Source organism: Papio anubis, chromosome 2 (assembly GCF_008728515.1).
Source record: "Papio anubis isolate 15944 chromosome 2, Panubis1.0, whole genome shotgun sequence".
NCBI classification, from domain to species: Eukaryota; Metazoa; Chordata; class Mammalia; order Primates; family Cercopithecidae; genus Papio; species Papio anubis.
Genome location: NC_044977.1, coordinates 97617936 through 97644690, shown reverse-complemented (window position 1 = coordinate 97644690; position 26755 = coordinate 97617936). Strand labels below are relative to the sequence as shown.

Genomic DNA, 26755 nt, shown 5'->3' with positions numbered 1-26755 from the left:
CCACAGGAAGGGGTTGTGTGAAGTCACAGGTAGGGGCAGTGTGAACTCACAGGAAGTGGCTCTGTTAAGCCACAGGAAGGGGCAGTGTGAAGCCACAGGAAGGCGCAGTGTGAAGTCGCATGAAAGGGGCTATGTGAGGCCATAGGAAGGGAAGCGGAAAGTCACATGAAGGGATTGTGTGAAGTCACAGAGAGGGGCAGTGGAAGTCACAGGAAAGGGCAGTGTGAAGTCACAAGGAGGGGCAGTGTGGAGCCACAGGCAAGGAGGGGCTGTGTGAGACCACAGGAAGGAGCTGTGTGTAACCACAGGAAAGAGCAGTGTAAAGTCACAGGAAGGGGCAGGGCAGTGTGAAGTCATAGGAAGGAGCAGTGGGGTCATAGGAAGGGGCTATGTGAAGTCAGAGAAAGGGTCTGTGTGAGGCCACAGGAAGGGGCTGTGTGAATCATAGGAAGAGGAAGTGTGAAGTCACAGAAGGGGCTTGGTGAAGCCACAGGAAGGGGCATGGGAAATCACAGGAATGGGCTGTGAGAAGTCGCAGGACGGGGCAGTGGAAAGTCACAGGAAGAGGTGTGTGAAGCCACTGGAAGGGGCAGTGTGAAGTCACAGGAAGGGGCAGTATGAGGTCACAGGAAGGGGCTATGTGAAGTCACTGGAAGGGTCAGTGAGAAGTCACAGGGAGTGGCTGTAGGAAGTCACAGGAAGAGAAAGTGTGAAGCCACAGGAATGGGCAGTGTGAAATCGCAGGTAGAGGTTATGTGAAGTCACAGGAAGGGGCAGTGTGAAGTCACAGGAAGGGGCTGTATGAGGCCACAGGAATGGGCAGTAGGAAGCTACAGGAAGGTGCAATGGGAAGTAACAGCAAGGGGCTGTGTCAAGTCACAGGAAGGGGCTGTGTGAAGCCACAGGAAGGGGCAGTGGGTAGTCACAGGAACAGGCATTGTGAAGCCACAGGGAGAGGTATTATGAAGCCAAAGAAGGGGCAGTGTGAAGCAACAGGAAGGGGCAGTGGGAAGTCACAGGAAGGAGAAGTGTGAGGCCACCGGCATGTGTGGTGGGAAGTTACAGGAAGGTGCTGTGTGAAGTCACAGGAAAGGGCTGTGCGAAGGCACAGGACAGGGTAGTGTGATATCACAGGAAGGAACTGGGTGAAGCCACTGGATGGGGCTGTGTGAAGTCACAGGAAGGGGCTGTATGAAGTCACATAAAGGGGCTAGGTGAGGTCAGAGGAAGTGGCAGTGTGAGTTCACAGGCAGGGGCTTTGTGAAACCACAGGAAAGGGCAGTGGGAAGTCACAAGAAGTGGCTTTTGGAAGTCACAGGAAGAGGCAGTGTGAAGTCACAGGAAAGGGGAGTGGGAAATCACAGGAAGGGTAAAGTGAAGCCCCAGGAAGCAGCAGTGTAAAGCCACAGGATGGGGCTTTGTGAAGTGACAGGAAGGGGCAGTGTGAAGTCACAGGAATAGGTTGCGTGATGCCACAGGAAGGGGCTGTGTGAAGACACAGGAAGGGGCAGTAGGAAGTCACAAGAAGGGGCTGTGTGAAGCCACAGGAAGGGGCTGTGTGAAGCCACAGGTAGGGGCAGGGTGTAGTCACAGGAAGTTGCTGTGTGAAGCCACAGGCAGAGACAGTGAGAAGTCATGGGAAGAGGCAGTGTGAAGTCACAGGAAGGGGCAGTGTGAAGCCACAGAAGGGGCAGTGTGACATCACAGGAAGAGGCAGTGTGAAGCCACAGGAAGGGCAGTATGAAGTCAAAAGGAGGGGCATTGTGGAGCCACAGGAAGGGGCATTGGAAAGTCACAGGAAGTGGCTGTGGGAAGTCACAGGAAGGGGCTGAGGGAAGTCACAGGAAGTGGCTTTGTGAAGTCTCAATATGGGGCAGTGGGAAGTCAGAATGAGTGGCTGTGTGAAGCCACTGGAAGGGACTGTGTGAGGTCACAGGAAGTGGCAATGTGAGGTCACAGAAAGGGGCTGTGTGAAGCCGTAGGTAGGGGCAGTGAGAAGTCACAGGAAGTGACCGTATGAAGTCACAGGAAGAGGCAGTATGAAGTAGGAAGGGGCAGTGTGAAGTCACAGGTAGCGTTCTGTGTGAAGCCACAGGAAGGGGCACTTTGATGTTGCAGGAATGGGCAGTGTGAAGTCACTGGAAGCAGTGGTGTGAAGCTACAGGAAAGGCCAAGGGGAAGTCACAGGAAGGGGCTGTGTGAAGCCAAAGGAAGGGGCAGTGTGAAGTCACAGGAAGCGGTTGTTTGAAGTCACAGAAGGGGCTGTTTGAAGCCACGGGAATAGGTGGTGTGAAGCCACTGGAAGGGGCTTGTGCGGTCACAGGAAGTGGCAGTTTGAGGTCACAGGAAGGGACTGTGTGAAGCCACAGGAAGGGGCAGTGTGAAGTCACAGGAAGTGGCTGTAAGGGGCAATGTGAAGCCACAGGAAGGCACATTCTGAAGTCACATGGAAGGGGCTGTGCATAGCCACAGTGTGAAGTCACAGGAAGGGGCTGTGTGAAGTCACATGAAAGGCCAGTGGGAAGTCACAAGAAGGGGCTGTGTGAAGCCACAAGAAGGGGCAGTGTGAAGTCACAGGAAGGGGCAGGGTGAACTCAAGGAAGTGGCTGTGTGAAGCCATAGGAAGGCATAGGAGGCCATAGGAAGGCAGAGTGTGAAGCCAAAGGAAGGGGCTGTCTGAAGCTACAGGAAGGCGCAGGCTGAAGTCACAAGAAGGGGCTGTGTGAAGACACAGGAAAGGGCAGTTTGAAGCCATAGGGAAGGCACAGTGTGAAGTCACAGGAAGGGGCTCTGTGAAGGCACAGGAAGGGGCAGTGTGAAGTCACAGGAAGGAACTGTGTGAAGGAATAGGAAGGGGCAGTGTGAAGTCACAAGAAGGGGTTGTGTGAAGTCACAGGAAGGAGGCTGCGTGAAGCCTCAGGAAGGGGCTGTGTGAAGCCACAGGCAAGGAGGGGCTGTGTGAGGCCACAGGCAAGGAGGGGCTGTGTGAGGCCACAGGAAGGGGCAGTGGGAAGTCACAGAAAGAGTCAGGGTGGTGTGAAATAACAGGGAGGGGCAGTGTGACATCACAGGAAGGGGCAGTGGGAAGTCACAAGAAGGGGCAGTGGGAATTCACAGGAAGGGGCTGTGGGAAGCCACAGGAAGGAGCTGTGTGAAGCCTCTGTAAGGGGCTTGTGAGGTCACAGGAAGGGGCAGTGGGAGGTCATAGGAAGGGACTGTGTGAAGTGACAGGAAGGGGCATGAGAAGTCACAGGAAGGGGCTGTGTGAAGTCACAGTGTGAAGTCACAGGAAGTGGCTGTGTGAAGCTACAGGAAGGGACAGTATGAAGCCATAGGAAGGCACAGTGTGAAGTCACATGAAAGGGGCTGTGTGAAATCACAGGAAGGGAAGTGGGAAGTCACAGGAAGGGTGTGTGTGAAGTCACCGAAAGGGGCTGTGTGAAGCCACAGGAAGGGGCAGTGGGAAGTCACCGAAAGGGGCTGTGTTAAGCCACAGGGAGGGGCAGTGTGAAGTCACAGGTAGGGGCAGTGTGAAGCCACAGGCAGGGAGGTGCTGTGTGAGGCTATGGCAAGGGCCTGTGTGTAGCCACAGAAAGGGGCAGTGTGAAGTCACAGGAGGGGCAGGGCAGTGTGAAGTCACAGGGAGGGGCAGGGCAGTGTGAAGCCACAGGAAGGGGCTGTGTGATGCCACAGGAAGGGGCACTGTGAAGTCACAGGAAGAGGCAGTACAAAACCACAGGGAGGGATAGTAGTGTGAAGCCAAAGGAAGGGGCAGTGTGAAGTCACAGGACGGGGCAGTGGGAAGTCACATGGAGGGGCAGTGTGAAGTCACAGGGAGGGGCTCTGTGAAGTCACAGAAAGGGGCTATGTGAGGGCAGAAGAAGTGGCAGTGTGAGGTCACAGGAAGGAGCTGTGTGAAGCCATGGGAAGGGGAATAGGAAGTCACAGGAAGTGGTTGTGTGACATCACAGGAAGAGGCAGTGTGAAGTCATAGGAAGGGGCAGTGTGAAGTCATAGGTAGAGGCTGTGTGAAGCCACAAGAAGGAGCAGTGTGAAGTCACAGGAAGGGGCTCTGATGACAGGGAAACAGGCTGTGTGAAGCCACAGGTAGGGGCAGTGTGAAGACGCTGGAAGTGGACCTGTGAAGACACAGGTAGAGGCTATGTGAAGCCACAGGAAGGAGCAGTGTGACGTGACAGGAAGGGCAGTGTAAAGTCACAGGAAGGGGCAGTGTGAAGCCACAGGAAGGGCTTATGAGGCCACTGGAAGGGGTTTATGAAGCCCCAGGAAGGGGCTGTGTGAAGCCACTGGAAGGGGTTTGTGAAGCCCCAGGAAGGGGCTATGTGAAGCGTTAGGAAGGAGCTGTGTGAGGTCACAGGGAAGGGCTGTGTGAAGCCACCAGAAGGGGCTGTGAGAGTTCACAGGAAGGGGCTGTGTGAGGCACAGGAAGGGGCTGTTCGAAGCCACTGGAATGGGCAGTGGGAAGTCACAGGAAGGGGCAGTGGGAAGCCACAGCAAGTGGCTGAGTGAAGTCACAGGAAGGGGCAGTGGAATGTCACAGGAATGGACTGTAGGCAATCATAGGAAGGGGTTGTGTGAAGCCACAGGAATGGGCAGTGGGAAGCCACAGGAAGGTGCAATGTAAAGTGCCATGAAGGGGCTGTGTGAAGTAACAGGAAGGGGTTGTGTGAAGTCCCAGAAAGGGGCTGTATGATTTCACAGGAAGGGTCTGTGTGAAGCCACTGGAAGGGGCTGTGTGAGGTCACAGGACAGGGCCATGTAAAGTTACAGAAAGTGTTGTGTGAAGCCACAGGAAGGGGCATTGTGAAGTCACAGGAAGTGGCATTGTGAGGTCTCAGGAAGTGGCAGTGTGAAGTCACAGGGAGAGGCAGTGTGAAGTCACAGGGAGAGGCAGTGTGAAGTCACAGGAAGGGGCAGTGTTAGGTCACAGGAAGGGTAGTGTGAGGTCACAGGGAGGGGCAGTGTGAAATCACAGGAATTGGCAGTCATAGGAAGGGGCAGTGTGAAGTTATAGGAAGGGCAATGGGAAGTCACAGGGAGGAGTATGAATTCACAGGAAGGGGCTGTGTGAAGTCACTGTGTGAAGTTACTGTGTGAGTTCACAGTAAGGAGAAGTGTGGGATCACAGAAGGGGCTGTGTCAAGCTACAGGAAGGGGCAATGTGAAGCCACAGGAAGGGGCAGTGTGAGGTCACAGAAAGAGGCAGTGTGAAGTCACAGGATGAGGCTGCGTGAAGTCACAAGAAGGGGCTGTGTGAAGCCACAGGAAGGAGCAGTGTGAAGTCACAGGATGGGGCTGTCTGAAGCCACAGGGAGGGGCAAGGGGAAGTCTCAGGGAGGGTCAGTGTGAAGTCACAGGAAGTGGCAGTGTGAAGTCACAGGAAGAGGCTGTGGGAAGTCATAGGAAGGGGCTGTGTGAAGCCACAGGAAGGGCCAGGGTGAAGCCACAGGAAGGGGCTGTGGGAAGTCATGGGATGAGGTAGTGTTAAAACACAGGAAGATTCAGTGTGATGTCACAGGAAGGGCTGTGTGAAGTCACTGGAAGTGGCTGTATGAAGTCACAGGAAGGGCTGTTTGAGGTCACAGGAAGTGGCTGTATTTAGTTAGATGGAAGGGCTGTGTGAAGTTACAGGAAGTTGTTGAAAAAGACAGTAAAAATCACAGCAAAATCCCAGGTTTCTTCCCCGTGCTTAGCACCCCCCTATACTCACATCTTCATCCCAAGATTCTGGATTCTTCCCTCATCCTTGTGTGTGAAGTGAAAAGTACATGGACTATCAGAAAAATTTAAATCTTGCCTGCCACTAATCTGAATTTCTACCATTGTAATGTTATATTAGCACATATGTTGTAGGATTTTAAGAGTTCCAGGCACATGGTATGTGCTCAGTAAGTGGTCATTTTTATTGGGATCTGCTGTAGTCACCTCACAAGTCAGATGTTTTCAGTTTCCTGACTGATAGTCTGGAGAATTCTTGACATGGAACTGGGGCACCATCTGGTTCTGGAATGAGCAGGAAGCATAGAACCTGCCTGGTTTAGATATCAAGCCCTAGACTAACTGGAGGATAACAGATTATTGGTAAGCTGCTTCTGATACTACCTCTCAAATATTCCAGATTGGAGTGTATCAAGTGTGGTGGCATTTTTCTCATTGATATTCTTCTATTTCTCAAATAAAGAATAGAGGAGGACAAGAGACATAACAAAGCTGTTTTCATTTTGAATGAAAAACATTTAGCCCGAAAACATTTTTATTTTTCCTTAATTTGTCCTGATACAAAAAGGTTGCAACCTGCCTTTGACTTCATTCAAGCCCCACTCTATGGATGAACTGGCCAGTCTTGAACAGATAAGCCTCCTTTGACAGAAGGCCCACTCCTAAGACCTAGTGCAGTCTTTCGGAATTAGGGCTGGAGCAGGGGCTTTAGGTGGCAGCTTCTTCCTAGGGTGGCACAGCAACTAGGTCAGCTAGCTCTGAAGCCAGACCGCCTGGGTTCCTGCCCTAGTGCTGCCCTTGCCAGCAGTGTGAACCTTTGACCTCTCTGTTTCTTTATGTGTTGTTTTCCTCACCTGTAAAATAAAGATGATAACAGTAGTATATACCTCATAAGACGGGCATGAGGATTAAATTATAAGTAAGGTTTTCAAGCAGTCTCAGACATGTAGTAAATGGTGAATCAATGTTAGTTATCATTCCTTTGGTTTTCTTTCTTTTTCCTGGAATTGGCTGAGCCAGAAATTATAGGGGCAAAAGTCCGCTCTTGTCTTGAAGTTGCTGATGTGTGAGGAAAAATCAAAGTCCTCTGATGGAGCCTGGCCTGGTGGTAGCTTTGGAGACAGGATGCCTGTTATTCTGCCCACAGTAGAGCAAACAGCCCAGTCTCCCAGGACCCAGCAGATCTGACTGGAGAGGGATGCTGTGTCTGTTGCCTTTGTCCCAGAGGCCGGTTCAGCTCTCCCTGCCTGGGGTCTGACTTTGGGAAGTCAAGGAAAGCAGGGTTGCCTGTTGAGTTCCTCCCAGGGCTGGGACTTGTGGTTTTAATCCAGCCCTCTGAAAGTCTGCTCATATATTCCCTTTCACCCCAGCCATAGTTTTGTTATGACAAACTGCACTTTAAGAAATGGAACAGAAACTCCAAATTCCCAAATTTTTGCCAGTTTAACTCAGAGCTTAAGCAGTGATGAATCAGACAGGGTGGCTGTTTAGAAGGGGGCAAGGGTCGGGGAACAGAAACTAAGGGGTTGTCATACCTTTAGTGATGACTCCAGAGTTAGACCCAAATTCAGTTTTTAACACACACACACACACACACACACACACACACACACACAATATCACATGGTTCCCTCTACCCCTTCTCCCACCCAGAAAACTCTTAAAAAACACTTTACAAGGGCTTTGTGAGTTTTTTCCCTTTGGGTGGGGAGAAGAGCATGTGATCTGTCTTCTCCCCATCTTTCCTGCCCAACATGTTATCCATTGTCCATGGCAGTTTGGTGGAGGACCAGATTTTTGTCATCCTTTTTTCATATCTGGTAGTTGAGGAAAGATGACTTAGCCTCTGTCTCTGCCAGCTAGTCCCTGTGCAGTCAGCCAACTGCAGTCATATTTGTAAGCAGTGGAGGTGTCAGGGTGTAGAGTGGTGCAGGGCGTAGAGGCAGTCTGGAGAGTGGTGATCTAGTGCCGCTGTCAGGCAAGATCCTCACTGGATTTCCCCAAAGAAGAGCTTTCCTTTCCCTACAAAATGAGGAAAATCTCCTGCTGCCTATTACAGTACAAACTATAAACTACAAGTTCAGTTCTTTCCTCCAAGTGTCCCTGTTTCTCAAGCTGTCTCTGGGCAAAGTTCATTTGTACTAAACGTTTTCAGAAAAGTCCTTCTTAAAAGACCTCCATTTGACAGAAGCCTCCCTCCATACCATCTTACTGGGGAAACTGGTTCAAGAGATATATCTGTGACTGCGTTGCACCATCATCCTCATCACAGCCTGAGCCCCATTTGTAGAGACAGCACTACACTCTTATTAACTGAGGGAGGGGTGCTAGGTTTCATTGCTAACCTGCCTGCCTGTTTTCTGACCAAGGGCACACATTGAGCCCTAGAGATGCCACCAAAAGGTGTGTATTAGTTGGGTTTTGCTGTGATAATGCTGCATAACCAATAGCCTCAAAGTCTCAATAGCTAACCAAAACATATGCCTATATTTTGGTAATAGCAGTTGGGTAGGCTGGGCCCAGTGAGCATGGCTGGAGGTTGAGTTCAGGTTTGCTCCAGGTGCTTCACCTGGGGCAAGCTCTTCTCATCGTGAGGACAGATTTGCAAGGAGGCAAGCCAAACCACAAAAGCACATTTAAAGCCTCCCATAGGACATGGTATATGGTATGTCCACTCACATCCTGGTAGCAAAAGCAAGTCACATGGCCAAGGTCAAAGAAAGTAGGCAGGGAAGTAGACTGCATCTGCAGTGCGACCATGGTAAGGTGGGGAAGAAGGAAGAATTGTAAACAAACAATGCCATTAAGGACACTACCCTTGATGGTTAGAACTTCATGGTTGAGAAGTGAGCTTCCCGGTTGAGAGCTGTTTCCACCCTTATGGAGGCAATGGCAGGGAGTTTGGTAGTGGCTCCTGCCCCCTGCCCCACACAGTTCCCCAGCTTCTCAGTGGGCTGGGCTCCTTCAGGCAGAACTCTCCTGGTTTCCCTTCCCTCAATTGCTAGGCAGCCCCAACTCCGTTCTTGTCGGAATCTCAGTCTTCTCCTTTAACTCCCTGACATACTTCCCTTCTGGCTCCCACCCTTTCCCTTCTCACCTTCCCACGTGATTTTAAAAGGTCAAGAAATTCTTTCCTGTTCCATCCTGGTTATCTTTGGAGGCAGCTTCAGCAGACAGTGAGAACTTTCTCACTGCCCAGGTGGCCTCCTCCTGGCTGACGCTTGTGGTTTTACAATGAAAGAGCTTCTCTTTCATTGCTCCCAAATATCCCCGTTTTTACTCTGACTTTACAATGAGCCAAAACCCAGGAAGAGAAGTGTTTTCAGACCCCAGAAAGGTAGACTGTATCCAGAAGTGGGAACAGAAAATTCCGGATCCCACCACTCGTGTAAATATACCCAACCATGTAGTGGGTTTTTACATACTTTGACTCATTTATTTATTGTGCCAACTCCTGGAGGGAGAAGATATCTCATTCTCCCCATTTTACAGCTGAGGAAACAGAGCAGAAAGGTTGTGTGACTTGCCTGTTGCAACACAGCTCAGAAGAGCAGAAGCAGAACTCAGAGGTGTCTTCCACAAAACCTGTGTGTCTATTTATCTGGCTATCCCCCTGTTTTCACTGCTCCTCCTCTGCAACTGTGGGTGGATGGGACTGTTAAGCCCGTGGGCATCTTCTCTGAGGAATTAAGGAGGGGTATTTGTGAAGGGGTGGGAGGTAGGGGCTTGACCGGGAAGGAGAAAGAAGGTAGCTGTAGATTCAGACAGTGAAGGTAACTCCGTTTCTCTTTCCCTCCTGCCATGATCGTTGCAGGGCAGAAGAGACAGGGTGTGTAACTTGGATGGTCAGAATTGAGGGGAGGAGGTGGGTTCCCCCACCCGCTCCGGCATGTCTGCAGTGACAGGGTCAGTTTGGATCTCACCGGCAAACTTTGTAGTAGATTCTGCATCATTCCCCTTTATGTTTTCTCTAATGTACTCTTTATTCTTCAGCTGAATATTTCTCTTCAGATGATGTTTTCTTTCAGTCTGATCAAAGCTGCTTTTCTTTTCCCAAAACTTTACTTGGGTGGCCCTGCCTGGGACATCTGCTCATGGCCGTTTCAAACTTTTCTCTGCACAACTGCACAACCGCCAACTTTCCCCACGTTTTCTGAAGCCAAGTGAGGCTGAAAGAAGGATCAAAACAGCCTGTCTTCTTGAAACATTTTTAAAAGATGATTTATTTTTCCCTAGTGGTATCCAATACTTTGAGAATACAGATTAGGAATTCAACACATTTTTCATGGTAGAAGAAAAAAAAAACCCGAAAAACCCAAGCCAACTTGTCCATGGCCATTTTCCTTTTTAGTGTTACTTTAGTATTCTTGCCAGCTATATGGCCCTGGGCAAACATTGGCACTCTGGACCTTTCTGTTTTCTCAGTTGTAAAATAGGAATTATATAATTCCTATTTCTCTAGGTGGTTGTGAGGATTAAAGGAGATAGTAACTTATATATGATGAAAGGGTAAGGGCAATAAGAAGGAGTTGGACCCAACAACTTTCTCTCTTGGTGGCATCTCCTCTATAGAAATGTTTACATTCTTTCCAAGAGCTGCATTTATTGGATGTTCACTGCAATATTGTTTGTTATAATAAGAAACTGGAGGCCGGGCGCGGTGGCTCAAGCCTGTAATCCCAGCACTTTGGGAGGCCGAGGCGGGTGGATCACGAAAATCAGGAGATCGACCATCCTGGCTAACATGGTGAAACCCCTGCCTCCACTAAAATACAAAAACTAGCCTCGGGCGGGTGGCGGGCGCCTGTAGTCTCAGCTGCCCCAGGCTGAGGTGGGAGAATGGCGCGAACCCGGGAGGTGGAGCTTGCAGTGAGCCGAGATCACGCCACTGCACTCCAGCCTGGGAGCACAGCAAGACTCCATCTCAAAAAAAAAAAAAAAGAAACTGGAGATGATCTAAGTATCTTCTGTTGAAGGATGGGTAAAGAAATCATGGCACATTTCCACTGTGAAATATTATGCAGCAGTTGAAAAAGAGTAAAGTACCTGTATATGGATAGATATGGAAAAAGCTTCAGGGCCTCTTATGTCAACCAAAGCAAGTCATGGCATAGTCATTTCCTCTATGCTGAAAATAATTACCACATGTAGTAGGCTGAAAAATTATCCCCAAATGCTGTGCGTGTTACCTCATTTAGAAAAAGGATCTTTGCAGATCTGATTTGGGATTTTCAGATGGGGAACTTATCCTGAATTACCCAGGTGAACCCTAAATGCCATCACAAATATGCATATAAGGAAGAGGCAGAGGGAGATTTGACACAAACAAAAGAAGAGACCGTGGAGGCGGAGACTGGAGTGATGTGACTACAAGACAAGGAATGCTGACAGCTACCAAAAGCTGGAAGAGGCAAGGTATAGATTTTCCCGTAGAGCCTTTGGAGGTAGCACGGCTCTGCTGACACCTTGATTTTGACCCAGTGAAACTGATGTGAAACTTCTGGCCTCCAGAACTGTGAGAGAATACATTTATGTTGTTTTAAGCCAGCAAGTCAGTGGTAATCTGTTATGGCAGCTACAGGACACTAATACACTGTGACATATGCATATATTATAATGCAAAGAAAAGCAACAGCCTGAGAAGATGCACACCCTAATTGCTAACTGTGGCTTCCTCTGGGGAGGGGAAGGAGATGTTCGATTTTGCCCTGATTTATTTGGTATTACATGGGTTTTTAACAGTGCATATCTATGCATGTAGTACCTGTGTGTTTTTTAAAATAGCAACAGAGACCAAATTAAAAACATATCTAATTGGGACAGAAATTTAGGATCTCACTTCAGAAAAATAATCAGATAAAGGTATCTTAGGGGGTGACAAGGCATCATTTGTTTTATAGAAAAGAGGCTCAGTCCTATCGAGCACCCTTAGTTGCAACCATATTGAATGCCTCTCAAAAGGGAGGTTGGCTTATTTACCCACTGACTTTTGTTCCCTATTGGTTGAGGGCTGTCACCAGAGGTGTTAATTTCCCCTGAGTTTCCTGGCACAGCAGGCAAGAAAGCAGGAGCAATCAGGTCCTTGAGGTGGGGACTGGCAGTGCACAGGAGATTGTCTGCTGTGGGGGCAGCTGGAGTCAATCGGGGGCCACGGGGACATAACACAGGTGTGTTCACTATATTCTCTTATTTTCTGGTTTTTTGATGCTCTGGTGTCTGGTGCCTTATGGACTCAGGGAAGGACTGCCCCTCCCAGGGTTAGCTAATTCTTAAGAAGAGAGAGTAATCAAATGGCCTGTGAACATACCTTTCGTGTGCAAACCAACCAATTCTGAGTCTATATCACCCATCTTCTTTTATCAGGTTTCTGTCTGTACTCTGCCCTATCACCTATAGCCTAGAGTCTGCTGAAATTATTCAATTTCAGTTTGCTTCACTTTCCTTGCTCATTCTGTACTGTGAAAACCACAGTAAAGGCTTCAGCTGCATTTGCTGTCTCAATTTGCCTGCCCATCTCAGCTCCTGTGGCCCTGTGTGGCCCTGTGTGGCATGCTGCACCTCCTGTTTCTAGTGGATTGTGAATGTAACAAAAATTTATTTCATGGCAATTATTTTTGTGTCTGTGTGCCTTACCATACTGGCTTGAAACAAATTCTGTGTACATTTTAAAATAATGGAGCACAAAACACATCTGCTGTGTTGGGTCGTGGGTGGGGGTGGCTGGCATTCCAAACAGAAAAGAGCCTTGGAGATTGGAGGAGCCCTCTTCACCAGCAGACATGCAGTGCCACAGGCCAGGGAACAGTGTTTCCACCTCCCTGATAACCCCTCTTATCTGACAGCTCATTTTGCAGAGAGCTTCTCATGTGCCAGGCACTGTGATAGTCTGGAGATGCAATTGTGAGCCCATGTCCTGCCTGCATGGATCAGCCCATCCATTGAGAGACAGACATTAAATGATCAAATCCAGTACAGAGTGAAAAGGGGTGTGCTTGGGGAGGAACAGTGTGTTATGGGAGCACATGGTGAGGGCATCCAATTCATTGAGGAGTCTCAGGGGAAGGCTTCCTGGGGGAGGTGGTGTCTAAGCTGAGACCTGAGCAATGGAAACAGGAGGAGGGGTCTATTCCAGGCAGAAGGATCAACACGTATAAAGGTCTGGAGACAGTGGGTCTGGTGCTGTCCAGAATTGAAAGAAGTTTGGTATGGCTAGAGCCCTTCTGACATTTAGATCTTCTCTAAAGAGATTTTGAAGGGTATGATCCAGTTTGTGGCAAGTGGCCTGCAGAGGAGCAGGAGTGGGAGCCAAGGGGGCAGTTGCAGGTGTCCTGGTAAAGAAGAGGGCACCTGGGCTCAGTCACAGAGGGTCTAATGAGAAATGGACTGGTTCAAGAGCTGTTTAGGGGAAAAAATTTGCAAGATTTAGATGTATGGGGCAGAGGAAAGGTGGAATGAAGGTCAGGCCCAGATTTCTGGCTTGGGTATCTGGGTGGACAGTGCTACCTTTTAGCCAGATTGGAAACAGAAGGAGGGGCATCCATAGGAGAGGGGATGAGATGGTGCATAAATTATAAAGTGGAGAACTGCTAGGTGACCCTGTGGTCCCTCCCTCTCTCCTTGACTCTTAGAAGTCTAACTGGGATAGGTGGATCACCTCACTTCCTGGTCCATGTCACTCCAAAGGGCTCCAAGGGTGGTCTTTCCAGAAGAATGTTGCTAAGTGATCGGCCTGGAGGCTGCACTCAATTCACACAAAGCTGGTGAATAGATCTTGTGGAAATGTGCAGCAGGAGCAAAATCCTTGGAATTCTCAGGGCTGTTTGGATGCTGTGTTTCCCAAGCACAGAAGTTGGAAAAAGGTCGTTGCTCTGAGGGCCGATTAGTCACTACATTCAGTAAGGGCACCCTCCTTTCTTCTTAAAAATGTGCCATTGAGGACTGCTGGTATAAACACGGCAGCATAAACTCTGTATCCTCACCTTATCCTGGAAGCTAGCAGAAAGCAACAAAGAAGATGGAAGACAAAATGCAAATTCCTTTTTCAGCTAAATTAGGAGGCAGTCACCAAAATACTTGGGAACAGCGCAAGCAGCAGCTAGTTTCATGCAGGTGCAGTGTTGGAGGAAGTGAGAAAGAGTGGAAGAGGGAGCCCAAGTTGGCAGATCTCAGAAAGCACCATTGAAATATACCTGAAGGTGAGTGACACGCCTGAGGAGTAGAATCACCATCTCCCACTTGTCTGCAAAAGAGGGTGTGGAAATGGGATGGGGGCAAGTTTAGTGGCTCAGAGGATCCAGCTGGACAATTGGGATTAGAAAAGCAGAGGACACTGTGATACATAAAGAGCCATGCTAAGAAGCCATATTTCAGGATGCAGCCTGGCCATGGGGTAGATGAGAAGAAGAGAGTATCTGCATTATGAAAACCAGATGATTTCAAATTCCACCGGAATTTGAAAGGAACCTCTTTCAATTGACTGGTCCAACTCATACAATAAAAAGAGTTCAGCATCTATACTGAGACACTGTGAGAAAAAAGGAGACAAAGAACAGCAATGTTTCTTAACAGATGAGGGCTGGTCACCTGAAAATGTTACCTGGAAACAGTGGAATTTTGAACAATCTTATCACAATGAATTTTTAAAACTTAAAATACCCTCTGTGAATAAATACCACAAAGCAGAAATGCAAGAACTCAAGAAAAAATGGTAAGATGGAAAGATGTGAAATATGAGTTGGAAAGAAGTAGGGAAAAGTGGAAAATAACAGAAAGGGTGAATAAACATTAGATAAAACACAATAAGTCAAATAGAGTATAAAAACAAGAACAGTGAACAAAATGAAATGAAAATAGTTAGAAAGGATTAAAGAGAAGGTAAGAAACATATAAGGAAGATAAAGGAGAGCCACCATGTACATAATTGAAGAGCCTAAAGAAAAAAGTAAAAATAAAGTCATGGAATGGAACAAATATTTAATATTTAGTTCAAGAAAATTCTGATGAAATAAAAAGACTTGTGTTTACCTTTTCTAATAGGGCATACTACGTGCCAAGAAAAGCTGACCTGAAACAGTCAACACAGATAGATCTTAGGAATGTTACTGGATATTAAAGAAAAAGAAAGAATTCTTAGGGCAGCCAGGCAGGGTAAAAAATCAGTTTAATCTTAGATTTCCCTTAACGTTACAAAACAGTGGAGCAGAACCCATAAGCTATTCAAAGAAAGAAACTGTGAGCCAAGTATTTTCTATCTAGGCAACTTTACTTCACGTATCAATGCTGTAGAAAACAGTTTGAACATGCAAGAAATCAGAGAATATTGTTCCCATGTGAACTTCAGTCAACCAAGAAATAATGGGAAACTGGGGCCAAGGGGACAGGAGTGTGCGTAGAATATATTTAACTGAATAACTAAGACCTGAATAAATGTAGGTATTAGAGTGATGGAATCGAATGTATATGCTTCCTATTGTACCAATGCAGAAATGACACAAATATAAACAATTGGAAGGGGGATGAAGGCAAAAGGTGGGAGAAAGAAGTAATATGCTGTTTACTTCATTAATAATAGCAGAGAACTAAAGAATATCATTTAAAGCTGAGAAATATTAGAAATGTAAACATATTTAATTGTACAAAGATAAACATTAAAAAAGGTAATACTAGTGATGAAAATTGATTGGTAGAGGAAAGAGAGGGGGAGGAGGGGGAAGAGGAAATAATTTTAATATTGTTCTTTTTAGGGGATTAAGAGCTACAGTCTAAAGAACCAGACAACTAAGGGCATACAATAATAAAGGTAATAATTAGGACCCAAACCAAAATTTCCTAAATATTACAAGAAATATACACCAAAAGACAAAGTCATAGTAAGTGAAAAGAAAACATAGTATAAGACTTCAAATATTATAAATGTTGTTGATGAAAAGGTCAAACTGTAAAATATTAAAGAGATTTGTTCTGAGCCAAATACGAGTGACCAATGGCCTGTGACACAGCCCTCAGGAGATCTTGAGAACAGGTGATCAGACTACAACTTGGTTTTATACATTTTAGGGAGACATAAGGCATCAATCAATACATTTAAGATGTACATTGCTTTGGTCCAGAAAGGAAGGACAACTGGAGGCAGGGGTTCCTAGGTCATAGGTAGATTCAAAGATTTTCTGATTGGTAATTGAAAGAGTTACGTTATTGTCTAAAGACTTAGAATCAATAGAAAGGAATGTCTGGGTTAAGATAAGGGCTTGTGGAGACCAAGGTTTTATCATGCAGATAAAAGCCTCTAGGTAGCTGGCTTGAGGGAATAGATTGTAAATGTTTCTTATCAGACAAAGAGGCTGTTCTATCAGTCTTAAGGTCTGTGTTAATGTCCATGCTGGTCAGCTGGGCCTAAATTTCAAAAGGGATAAGGGTATAATGAGGCATGTCTGGCTTCCTCTTCCCATGATGGCCTCAACCAGTTTTTCAGGTTAACTTTGGAAGGCCCTTGGCCAAAAGGAGGGGTCCATTCAGATGGTAAGGGGGCTTAGAATTTTATTTTGAGTTTACAATACAGAAAATATAACATAAAATATTACAACAGAACTAAGACTAAACATGTATGGCATATCAAGTAATGTAAATTAGCTAAACCCGCCGTAAAGAACACAGAGCTCCCTTGGTGGAAGTGTATGTGGGTGTGGGTGGCGGTGGCAAATGCAGAGCACACAGAGTCATCTCCTAACCCCCCACCCCATGGTAGAACATGAAGGAAGCCCCAGAGCAAGTTTAAGAACCATTGTTCTGTCCCATCTCTGGTAAGCAGGAGGAGATTCCAGATGCAATCCAGGTTTGGGGAACACAGATTGTCTAGAGGACCACACAACTGACAAGAAAAATATTCTCTAGGCTTTGTCTCCCTGCCCTGTGGTCCTGAAGGCCCTGGCTGAAGTGAGAGGGACATCAGAAGCATGACCTCACCTGATTTCCCCACTGTTTATTTAGCTTGCTGGTCCCCACCCCACCCCTCCTTAAGCAAGGTGTCCAAGCAGGGCTTTGTGGCCCTGGGACATAGGCTCACCTGCTGGCTTCACAGAAGCATGAATGCATGGGGTGTCAGGTGATGGGGGAAGATATTTTAGCACGTGGGTGCCAGAGGCCAGAGGGGTTTTCTCTACTGTCTCCTCCCCTCCACGTGTCGGGGAGGAAAGGTTAGCTTAATTGGTCCCTCCAGCAGCAACTTCAGGTAGATGGAAAGTGTCCATTGGCCCTGAGTCACCCTGTATTGGCGTGTCCCACTGAGTCTTGGGGGATCAGTTCAGAGCTGCAAGAGAGGCTTTGGTTATCATGGTCTTACTGTTCAGGCCAAGGTGGGTGATTGGGTCTCCCAGTGGTGACTGGGCAGGGGCAGAAAACCCTCATCTCAACCCTTTTCTCTGAAAGCCACTCTTAAGGGCCTACATTGACTTACTGGGCAATGGTGGTGTGTGGGTTCTCTTGTGCAGCTTTATTCTGCTACAGGTGCTTGTCATGGACAGGAGGAGGTTCAGGGGAGGCCACAGCTGAGTCAGTTCACCTCCACTGTCCACCAAGAGTTAGCATCACTGGGTATTGGGGGAAGTGAGACCTCAAAGGCTATTTCATCCAACCCAACCCCTTGTAGATGAGGAAGCTAGTCCAGAGAGTGGGTAAAGGTGGCCCCACAGACTGCAGCCTGCTGACTCCCGTCCAGCGTTCCTTCCACCACCACACACTGGCTTCCTGTGGCTGAGGTGTTTGGCAAAAGTGGGGCCGAGAGACATCAGTGCACCATTCATGGAGGCACTAAGAGGGAGATGCTGGCCTCATGTCCAGGAAGCAGAAGGGGTTAGGACAGGGAGAGAACCAGTGTGGAGGAACTTTAAGGCTGGGTTGTAACTGAGATTTCCCACTTCTACTTCCTTTTGATTATTATCTGATGTTTACGGTGCTGAGAAATGCGTTTGGCTCCTGCAGCAACTGTCACTGACTTAAAAGGGACTGAAAATGCAGACAAATTAGGAAATTCATGAGGGGCGGCATTCCTCCAGGCCATGAGGTTGGAAGGAAGGGGAAGGTCAAATGGGTACTGAAGGAGGAAAGGCTCTTTTGGGACTTTTTCTTTTTTCTTTTTTTTTTTGAGATGGAGTTTTGCTGTTGTCACCCAGGCTGGAGTGCAATAGTGTGATTTTGGCTCACTGCAACCTTCACCTCCCGGGTTCAAGCGGTTCTCCTGCCAGGTTCAAGTGATTCTCCTGAGTAGCTGGGATTACAGGCATGCGCCACCACACCCAGCTAATTTTTGTATTTTTAGTAGAGACAGAGTTTCACCATGTTGGTCAGGCTCGTCTCAAACTCCTGACCTCAAGTGATCCACCCACCTCGGCCTCCCAAAGGGCTGGGATTACAGGCGTGAGCCACCGTGCCCGGCCAGGAAATGCTCTTTTAATTGTAGAGGAAAGGGAACTCAGAGATGATCTGAATTAGGCCTTTTTGGCTGCATGTAGCAGGAGTACCCACGATCCGCAGCTCAGGTGTAGTGGGAGAATGGGTTACGTGGATGCTGCTCAGTCCCGAAGAGCCCTAGGCAGTGGCTACTGCTGTTCCTGGGCCAGGCTCAGAACTGGAACCGCAGCGCAGAAAGCTGGGCAAGGCTCTTCCTTCTGTTTTCATCTCTGGTTTGTCTATGCAAGTGTTTCCTTCTCTCTCCCTGCAGACTGGCTCTCAGCAGAGTATGGCCCACTGCTGTCATCTTTGGCTGGGTGGCAATGGGCCTCTGCTCTCTATTTCATGAGCAGGACAAGTCAGCCTTGCTGATTTATCACAAGCCCATGCTCCCAGGACTGGGTTGGGGGTGAGGATCTGTTGGTCCATTGTGGGTCAGGATCCAGGATGGCCCCATCAGCTTAGGTCATGGATCGGGGTCCCTGGATAGATATGGCTCGGGTAGATTGTGGGGGATAAAGGTGGCACTTTTGAGAGAAAGAAGGAGGCTACCGATGATGGACTTCACCCACATGTCCACTGCAGATCCTGGATAATACTCTTTTGACACCCACAAGGGAGCTTTTCAGAAGAGCAAGCACATGCAGGGAAAAAAGTGGAATCTGGTTTGTTTTGTGGGTGTTGTTTCTTTGACACCTTTAAAATTCTCTTTACCTGTGTGCCTTTTCTGTGCATTCCAGCAAATTGCCTCACACTGCATACAGTATCAAAAATCTCTAAGGAATATCTCATGGATTTAATAAGTAAACTTAATTTGGGGAGTTTTTTTTGGTGATTTGGACTAGATTTTCCATTCATTTTGTCAGTCACATATCTGTTGAATCCCATTATGTACCAGGGCTCTGCCTGTAGGTCTGTCACATAAAGGCTCAGAGACTCCCAGCTGCAGGCTGCACTGCTCCAGACACCGTGTTCCTTCCCTCTTGTGGCTCATGATGCCTTAGAGCAGTGGCTCTCAAGCTTAAGCCCACATCAGAATTACCCAGAGAACTTCTTAAAACATAGGCTGCCCAGCTCCTGTTTCTGATTCAGTAGTTCTGGGGTGGGGCCCTGAGAATTTGCATTTCTGACAAGTTCCCAGGTCATACTGATACTGCTGGTCCAAGGACTACGTGTTGAGAAATCACTGCCCCTAGGGTGTGTTCTTGCTAACATGTGCAGAGCTGTTGCTGCCACATCTGTGTGCAACCAGCAAAGATGGTGAGAGAGAAAGGCCAGGGCAGCCAACTTCCTTTGAAGCATGTGGGGCTGGCAAAAGTGGTTGGCTCTCATGACATAGTCAGGGACTTGGTCATGTGGTCACACCCTGTTGCTAAGGAGGCTGGCAAAGTCATCTCTGACTGGGTTTCCATGTGCCTGGAAAAGGGTAAGGGCATGTGTGTGGGGACATCAAGAGATCTGCCAGAATGGGCCCATGGAGACAAAAAGAGAAGGCCAGATCTTGGTGATGGGGACAGACATGAGAAAAACCCCTTAAGGTGCATGGTGACGGTGTTGTAATGGCAGTTTATTCGAAGGGAGAATAGGGCAGAAGAGCATGGGTCTGCAGGCCTCAGCAGAGGCTGCCCTAGAAGGAGAAGCAAGCCAAGCTTGGAAGCAGGAGTGCAGTTGGCTGGAGTTGCCCATTTCCTCTCTTGAAGGCAGCCAGCTGTCCCTCCACTTGGGCTGTGCTCTTCTCAGTCTCTCATGAACTGGGCATCTCCTTTGCTTCCCATCCCCATTGTTTTGTGGGTTGAGCTGTTGTATTTCCCAGGTCTTAAGCTTTTTTTTTCTACCCTGTCTCCCAGGCGTCTTGGCTCTGGAGAAGGCTGCGTGGCAAGAGGCGGCCAGTGATAGCGTTCTGCCTCTTGATGACCCTCTCTGCGATGGCTGTCACCCGCTTTCCCCCACAGCGCCCATCTGCCGGCCCAGACCCTGGTCCCATGGAGCCTCAGGGGGTAACTGGCACCCCTGCAACCCGTATCCGGCAGGCTTTGAGCTCCAGCCGGAGGCAGCGGGCAAGAAACATGGGCTTCTGGAGAGGCCGTGCTTTGCCCAGGAGCTCCATCTTGGTCTGTGCTGAGGAGCAAGGCCATAGAGCAAGAGTGGACAGAAGCAGGGAGTCCCTAGGAGGGTACCTCAGGCATCCAGGAAGGGTCAGGAGGGACATTACTTTGTCAGGACATCCAAGACTCAGTACTCAGCATGTTGTGCTCCTGAGGGAGGATGAGGTCGGAGATCCAGGAGCCAAAGACCTGGGTCACCCCCAGCATGGCGGTCCCATCCAAGAGACACAGAGTGAGATGGTCGCCCTGGTCGGTCCACTCCCAGGGAGCGACTTGGCAGCTTTACGGGCTTGGAGAGCTACTGCTGGGCTGACATTCTGGCCCCATACAGCAGAAGGCAGGGATCTGCTGGCAGCTGAGAACAGAGCCTTGACTGGTGGGCGACAAGCAGAGGATCCCACCTTGGCCTCAGGGGCTCATCAGTGGCCTGGCTCTGTTGAGAAGCTGCAAGGGTCAGTATGGTGTGACGCTGAGACGCTGTTGAGCAGCTCGAGGACTGGTGGGCAGGCTCCCCCGTGGCTGACAGACCACGACGTGCAGATGCTCCGGCTGTTGGCGCAGGGGGAGGTGGGGGGCAAAGCCAGGGTCCCCGCCCATGGGCAGGTGCTACAGGTTGGCTTCTCCGCTGAGGGTGCCCTTCAGGGCATGTCCTCTCCCAGGCTCAGCCAACTCTGCTCCCAGGGGCTCTGTGGCCTGATCAAGAGGCCTGGGGACCTGCCTGAGGTCCTGTCCTTCCACGTAGATCGCGTGCTGGGGCTGCGCCGGAGCCTACCTGCCGTGGCCCGCCGCTTCCACAGCCCCCTCCTGCCCTACCGCTACACAGACGGTAGAGCGAGGCCTGTCATCTGGTGGGCGCCCGATGTGCAGCATCTGAGTGACCCGGATGAGGATCAGAACTCTCTGGCCTTGGGCTGGCTGCAGTACCAGGCCCTGCTGGCACACGGCTGCAGCTGGCCAGGCCAGGCCCCATGCCTGGGCATCCATCATACCGAGTGGGCACGCCTGGCGCTCTTCGACTTCCTGTTGCAGGTAGGTGGGGTTGGGCAGTGGGGGTAGAGAGCTGCAGAGGTAGGGGGTTCCGGGTGGAGAGGCCTGAATTGCCCACCTGAGGTTGGATGGTGACTCTCCCCTACGTCCTGGTTTTTTGACCACCAAGCACCTGTTTTTGTAATTTTCCTTCCTCTATTTATTTATCCAGTGGTTACCAGAGCCAGCTCATCAGTTCACAAGAGCTGATGGCTAAAATTTTCAGGAATTTTGTACCTAGTTGTGAAACACAGGCATTATGAAAAAATTGAGTTGTAGAAACAATAATAAATTATATTAGCAACGAAGGTAATAACTACTCAGAATGCATTATTTCCTAAGTATTTTCCTATCATCTGTGCTTTTGCAGCTTCGTGTCTATGTAATAAATGCTGGCTAACGGTGTGCCACTGCACATCTCTCAACAACTCCACATTTGCTCATGTTGGTAGCTTGAAATCCATCAGGGTGTGAATATCTGTTTACACCATGGAAAGCAGCAAATGCTACAAATCAGGACTCCCCTCTACTCCTGGAGAGCTGATTGTTCAACATTTACCAGCACACCACTGTTTATAACTTTACATCTTTGACTCAACAAGGATTCAAGATGGTCGTATAATTTTTTAAAAAGTGAGAGAGGGAGAGACGGAGATAGCGATGGAGAGAATGGGAGAGGGAGAGAGAAAGGGAGGATGCTTGGGCACTGAAGAATGAGAGGGATCTGCGCTGGCTGAGGCCCCTGACCTGTCAGGAGTTAACTCTGGAGTTGCTGGATCGAGGGGTAGTGTGGGAATCCCAGGGAAGGGGTTGGACTGTCGGTACACGGGCTGACTGGGGGACTACAGGCACCAGCTAGTTACTGATCTGTTAACAACCAGTGTGGCTGTTCTGGTGCCCATGAGCTGGATGTCTGCCATAGATATACATGTAGGGAAATATGGCCAGACAGTAACAAAGACAAAAAACAGATAAAGCTCAGTGAGGGTGGATGTGTGCACCAAATGCACATGGAGCCAGCCCCCATTTCTATAGAGACCCCTGTTGAAGAAAAGGGTCCTCAATGTCAGCCCTTAGGGTTACGTGCAGAGGTGAGTGGACCAATGTGCGGTGTTTTCATTCACACGGGTTTGGGTTTCTATTTTAGAAAATTCTTAGATAATATGTAATACTTCAGAGATTTACTATAAAAATCCAGCTTCCCTTGAAAAATTGGATGGTTTAGTAATACTGGTCCTTCATTCCCATACAGCAGGAAGCAGCCTGAGCTGAGCATCTGCTGCCCCCTGTGGAGGCTGCCGTACTCTCCTTTTGGCCACAGGCTCTACCTCTTTATTGTCCGACACTCATCTACTGTCCTTCTGGCCTCTTGAATGTTACGCCAGTCTGCCTACAGATAAGTCTGTTTCCAGTCACGAGATTAGCTGCTCTCCTGTCGTCCTCCCAGCTCCTCCAATCTATGTCCCCGTTGCTGCTATGTGGAAGGAGGAGCTATGGACCCTGATGGTCAAGAGCATGGGCCTTGGCATCAGACCGACATGGGTTTGAACCCCCACCCCCAGGCCACTTCCCACTGTGTACTCCTGGGCAGATTACCTAGCCTTTCTCAGCTCTACTTTTCTCACCCCAAAATGGGGCTGTGCACCCCAGCCTCATCCCCTTGAGCCTGACCATTTAGTACCTGGTATACTCCTGGTTGCTGGCACCTGCATCTGCAGGCTTGCTCGCTTGCTGCACTGGAAGTGCTGGGGATGAGTACACTCCAAGTAGCGTGGCCAACCATGCAGGTTGGGAAGGAGGGGTTTCCCAGTTCATAGATCATAGGACTTTCAGGGCTGAAGCTGGGACAGTCGTGAGCAAACAAGGCTGTCTCCAGGAGCAGCCTCCAACTATAACTGAGGAGAGTAGGTGTATAGATGCCCTGTATGCATATTCTACACACCTCTCAGTTAATCTGGCAGGATTGGAGCCCAGTTATTCACAGTGGTAACTGCTGACTCTTCCCCACTCTACTTGTGTTTCTTGGAGTTAGCTCACAAGTAAACTGCTCTCAGTTGAATCCTGGTCTGTCCTCTGGGGATGCCAGCCTTCGTCAGATAATAACATTGATCACGCTTAGTTTCTGGATGCAAGGTCATTCATGTAATGTACTTAGTACAGTGCCTGGAGGATGGCACACACTCAATAATAAGCAGGTACCATCCCACTTTACGGGAATTTACTCATCCACTCTTCATGGCAACTTATGAGTGAGAAATCGCGGCCCAGAGAAGTTAGGTTACTTGCCCAAGGTGGCAGCTGGTGGGCTGAGCAGCAGCCTGGATGGTCTGACTCTGGAGCTCAGTCTCTGAATCACAGTCACTCTTCAGCTGTCCATGAATGAGGGCAGGAAAAGGGGATGCTTGCAGGGGTGTCCTGGGGCCTTGATCTCTGAGGTACAGCTCCTTGCAAAGCCCCAGTCCAGCTGATGTGCTCGCAGCTGCTCTCTGCTCCACACAGAGCCCCTCTGTTCACCTCTCAGGGTTGCAGCGTGGGACTCTTCCTCAGCTGCCAAGCCCTGCTGTGGGGACAAGTCTCTGTAGCCAAAACACACACAGGTTGGTTGTATGGGCAGACATGACTCGGCTGGACTCGTGCCACTTCTTCCCTGCTTTGTTGAATGCCAGTCCAGTCAAACACCCCCTGTCTGGCTAATGCTACCTTCCTAGAAACCACTGGCAAGTCAGAGAGATGCAGGGCTATAGAATGTGGGCTTTCCTGCCCAGGAACCTTTTGATCAGGGGCTGGGTACAAACTGCGTTCAGCCCACTCTGGGGTAGGTTTTATCCTGTAGAAAGCCTTGTTTTCCTGTGTACATCTCCACATCCCATTTACTTAGGCACAAAACACAAGCCCTGCACACATACACATCTCTTATACACCCTATAAAGCCTACCTATGCTTCACAAATCCCATATAACACTCTGTATTATTAGTGATTGCTGAAATAACACTGTGTATGTAACAAACCTCCAAAACTCAATAGCTTACAATGCCAGCTCTTTATTCTTGCTCCAGGATCTGTGGGTCAGTTGGGTTCAACTGAGCTGAGCTGCAAGCTGTGGGTTGGGTTCAGGTCTGCTCTCATTCTGGTGGCCGAGGCTGAAAACAAATTCACACAGAGATCATTTTGTTGTGGCTGGGTTTATCATAGTTTTATAACCTTCTGTGCCAAACCTTGACACCTCAAAATATCTAGCAGAGACAAAGATAAAACCCAGTCAAAAGGGTATGCTGACAATCCCAAAGCCACTCCTATTTTTACTTTACCAAAATCTCAGGGCCAGTTTGTTTATTAAAAATTTATTTAAGTCACACGGACTTGAAAAACACTTGGACTTATTTATGAGCATTCTTGTATTTATAAACCAATTTGGTAGATACAATATATAGTATGTGTAAATACATCTAAACATGCACACACACACACACACACACAAAGATCCAATAGTTTTTTTGATATTTGTTTTGATTTGTTTTGTGTTTTCAGACAGTGTCTCACTCTGTTGCCCAGGCTAGAATGTGGTGGCACGATCACAGCTCACTGCAGCCTCGACCTCCTGCACTCAATTGATCCACTCACCTCAGTCTCTTGAGTGGCTGGGACTACAGGTGTGCACCACCATGCCCAGCTAATTTTTGAATTTTTTTGTGGAGACAGAGTTTTGCCATGTTGCCCAGGCTGGTTTTGAACTCTTGGGCTCAAGCAATCTGCCTGCTGTGGCTTCTTAAAGTGCTGGGATTATAGGCATGAGCCACCACATCCGGCAAGATTCAATAGCTTTTATGTCAGAATTCTAGCCATGAGATAGCAACACAAACTCACTGTTTTATGAACATGTTCACATGGCTAAACTTTGCTTGCTCCAATAGGTAACACAATCAACGCTGCAAACCAAAATTTTGGGTAAAGCAGTTTCTATGGCAGCTTGTTTTTTTAAAGGCCACCCCTGCCCCCGACTCCAGAGAACACTGGGCCAAGCAGCACCACAGCACATCACGTACTAACGAGATCAGATGAGATCGGGCACATTCAGGGTGCTATGGCTGTAGACTTTCCCTGGCTCCATCAGCCTACAACACATTCAGACCAACCCTGAAGAGTGCACCCAAGTGGGCTGCACTCTGGGATCAAACTTTGACCTCCCATGACTGTGTTGACACACACACACACAGAGTCACTAAAATACAATTCAACCGCTGCAACAAGCAACAAGCCCTAAGAGTTTCCAAACTGAAACAATCAGGATGCTTTCCTCTCTCAGTCAGTTGGGCTTGTTCAACATGCAGATGGATATTCCTTCAGCTCCCAAATTGAGAGGAGCCAATCCTGCTGTCTGGTACCCACAAAAGCCACTCACTTGTCTGGATGCACATGTCAAATCTCAAAGGCTTCCTAGACAATCAGGAATGCAGTTGGGGCCAGCGGTGACGAGGCCAGAGAGAGAGCCCAAAGCCAACCACTGGGCCAAATGTAGTCAGGCAGCAGCTTCGGAGGCTTCTGAAACTCTCCCAGCCTGTGGCAGCCGACCCACAAGCAAGGTGTTTCTGGTCAGAACCAAACTTTGTTACTGAACACCAGGGTTTCAGTTTAGGTCCCATTGCTTGCCTCACAGAAAGCCAATCATTGAGACAAGTGTTGCCAGGGAAGAAGGCTTTATTATTTTACCAGCGATGCTAGCCAGAGAGACAGAGCACCAAATCTCAAATCCATCCTTCCTCCCTGACCAAAGTTAAGAGTTTATATAGCCAGGAAGGAAAACAACAGGCGCAAGGAAGAGGAGTTGGTTAACAGGCAGCAGGCGGTCTAGTGTCATTGTAACCAGTGGGGGAAAACAGGAATTAGGGGTATGGAAGAGGAGCCGGTCGACAGGCGGCAGGTACATTTTATTGTACAAATGTACGTTTCTTAAGCTTCAGTTCTGTGGGCATCCAGCTAGTTGGAAAATTGGGCCAGTTTCAAATATGAAGGAATGTTACTCCAGTGATTACTTTACGATCAGTTAACTCTGAGTTAATTAAATAGATTATCCTGGGTGGGCCTGACCTAATCTTTAAAGAAGGTGAAGCACCAGAGAATCTTCTGCTGGCCTCAAGGAAAAAAGTAAACAGCCATGTTATGAACTGCCTATGGGGAGAGGAGACATCTAGAAGGACCGTGGCAACCCTGAGGACCTCAGTCCTCTGACTGCAAGCAATGGTGTCAGCTGGCAACCTGAATAGCTTAAGAGAGGACCCTGAGCTAGAGTGAGATCCAGCCCTGGTCCATACCTTGATTGTAGCCTGGGGAAACCCTGAGCTGAGAACCTAGCAAAAATGTATAGGCTCCTTACCCACAGAATCTGTGAAATCATAGATATGTTCTTTTAAGCCACTGAGCTCATGGTAATTTCTTACATGGC

At 48.5% G+C, this 26755-nt stretch overlaps 1 protein-coding gene across 1 annotated transcript in view; it reads left to right on the top strand.

The window, feature by feature from the left end:
- Positions 1 to 26755, top strand: part of GASK1A (golgi associated kinase 1A) — an 81833-nt gene that overhangs the window by 34634 nt on the left and 20444 nt on the right. The window contains exon 2 of the mRNA XM_017954693.3: positions 20031 to 21317. Within this exon, the coding sequence (XP_017810182.3) occupies positions 20031 to 21317 (1287 nt within the window). The remainder of the gene's footprint in view (positions 1 to 20030; positions 21318 to 26755) is intronic.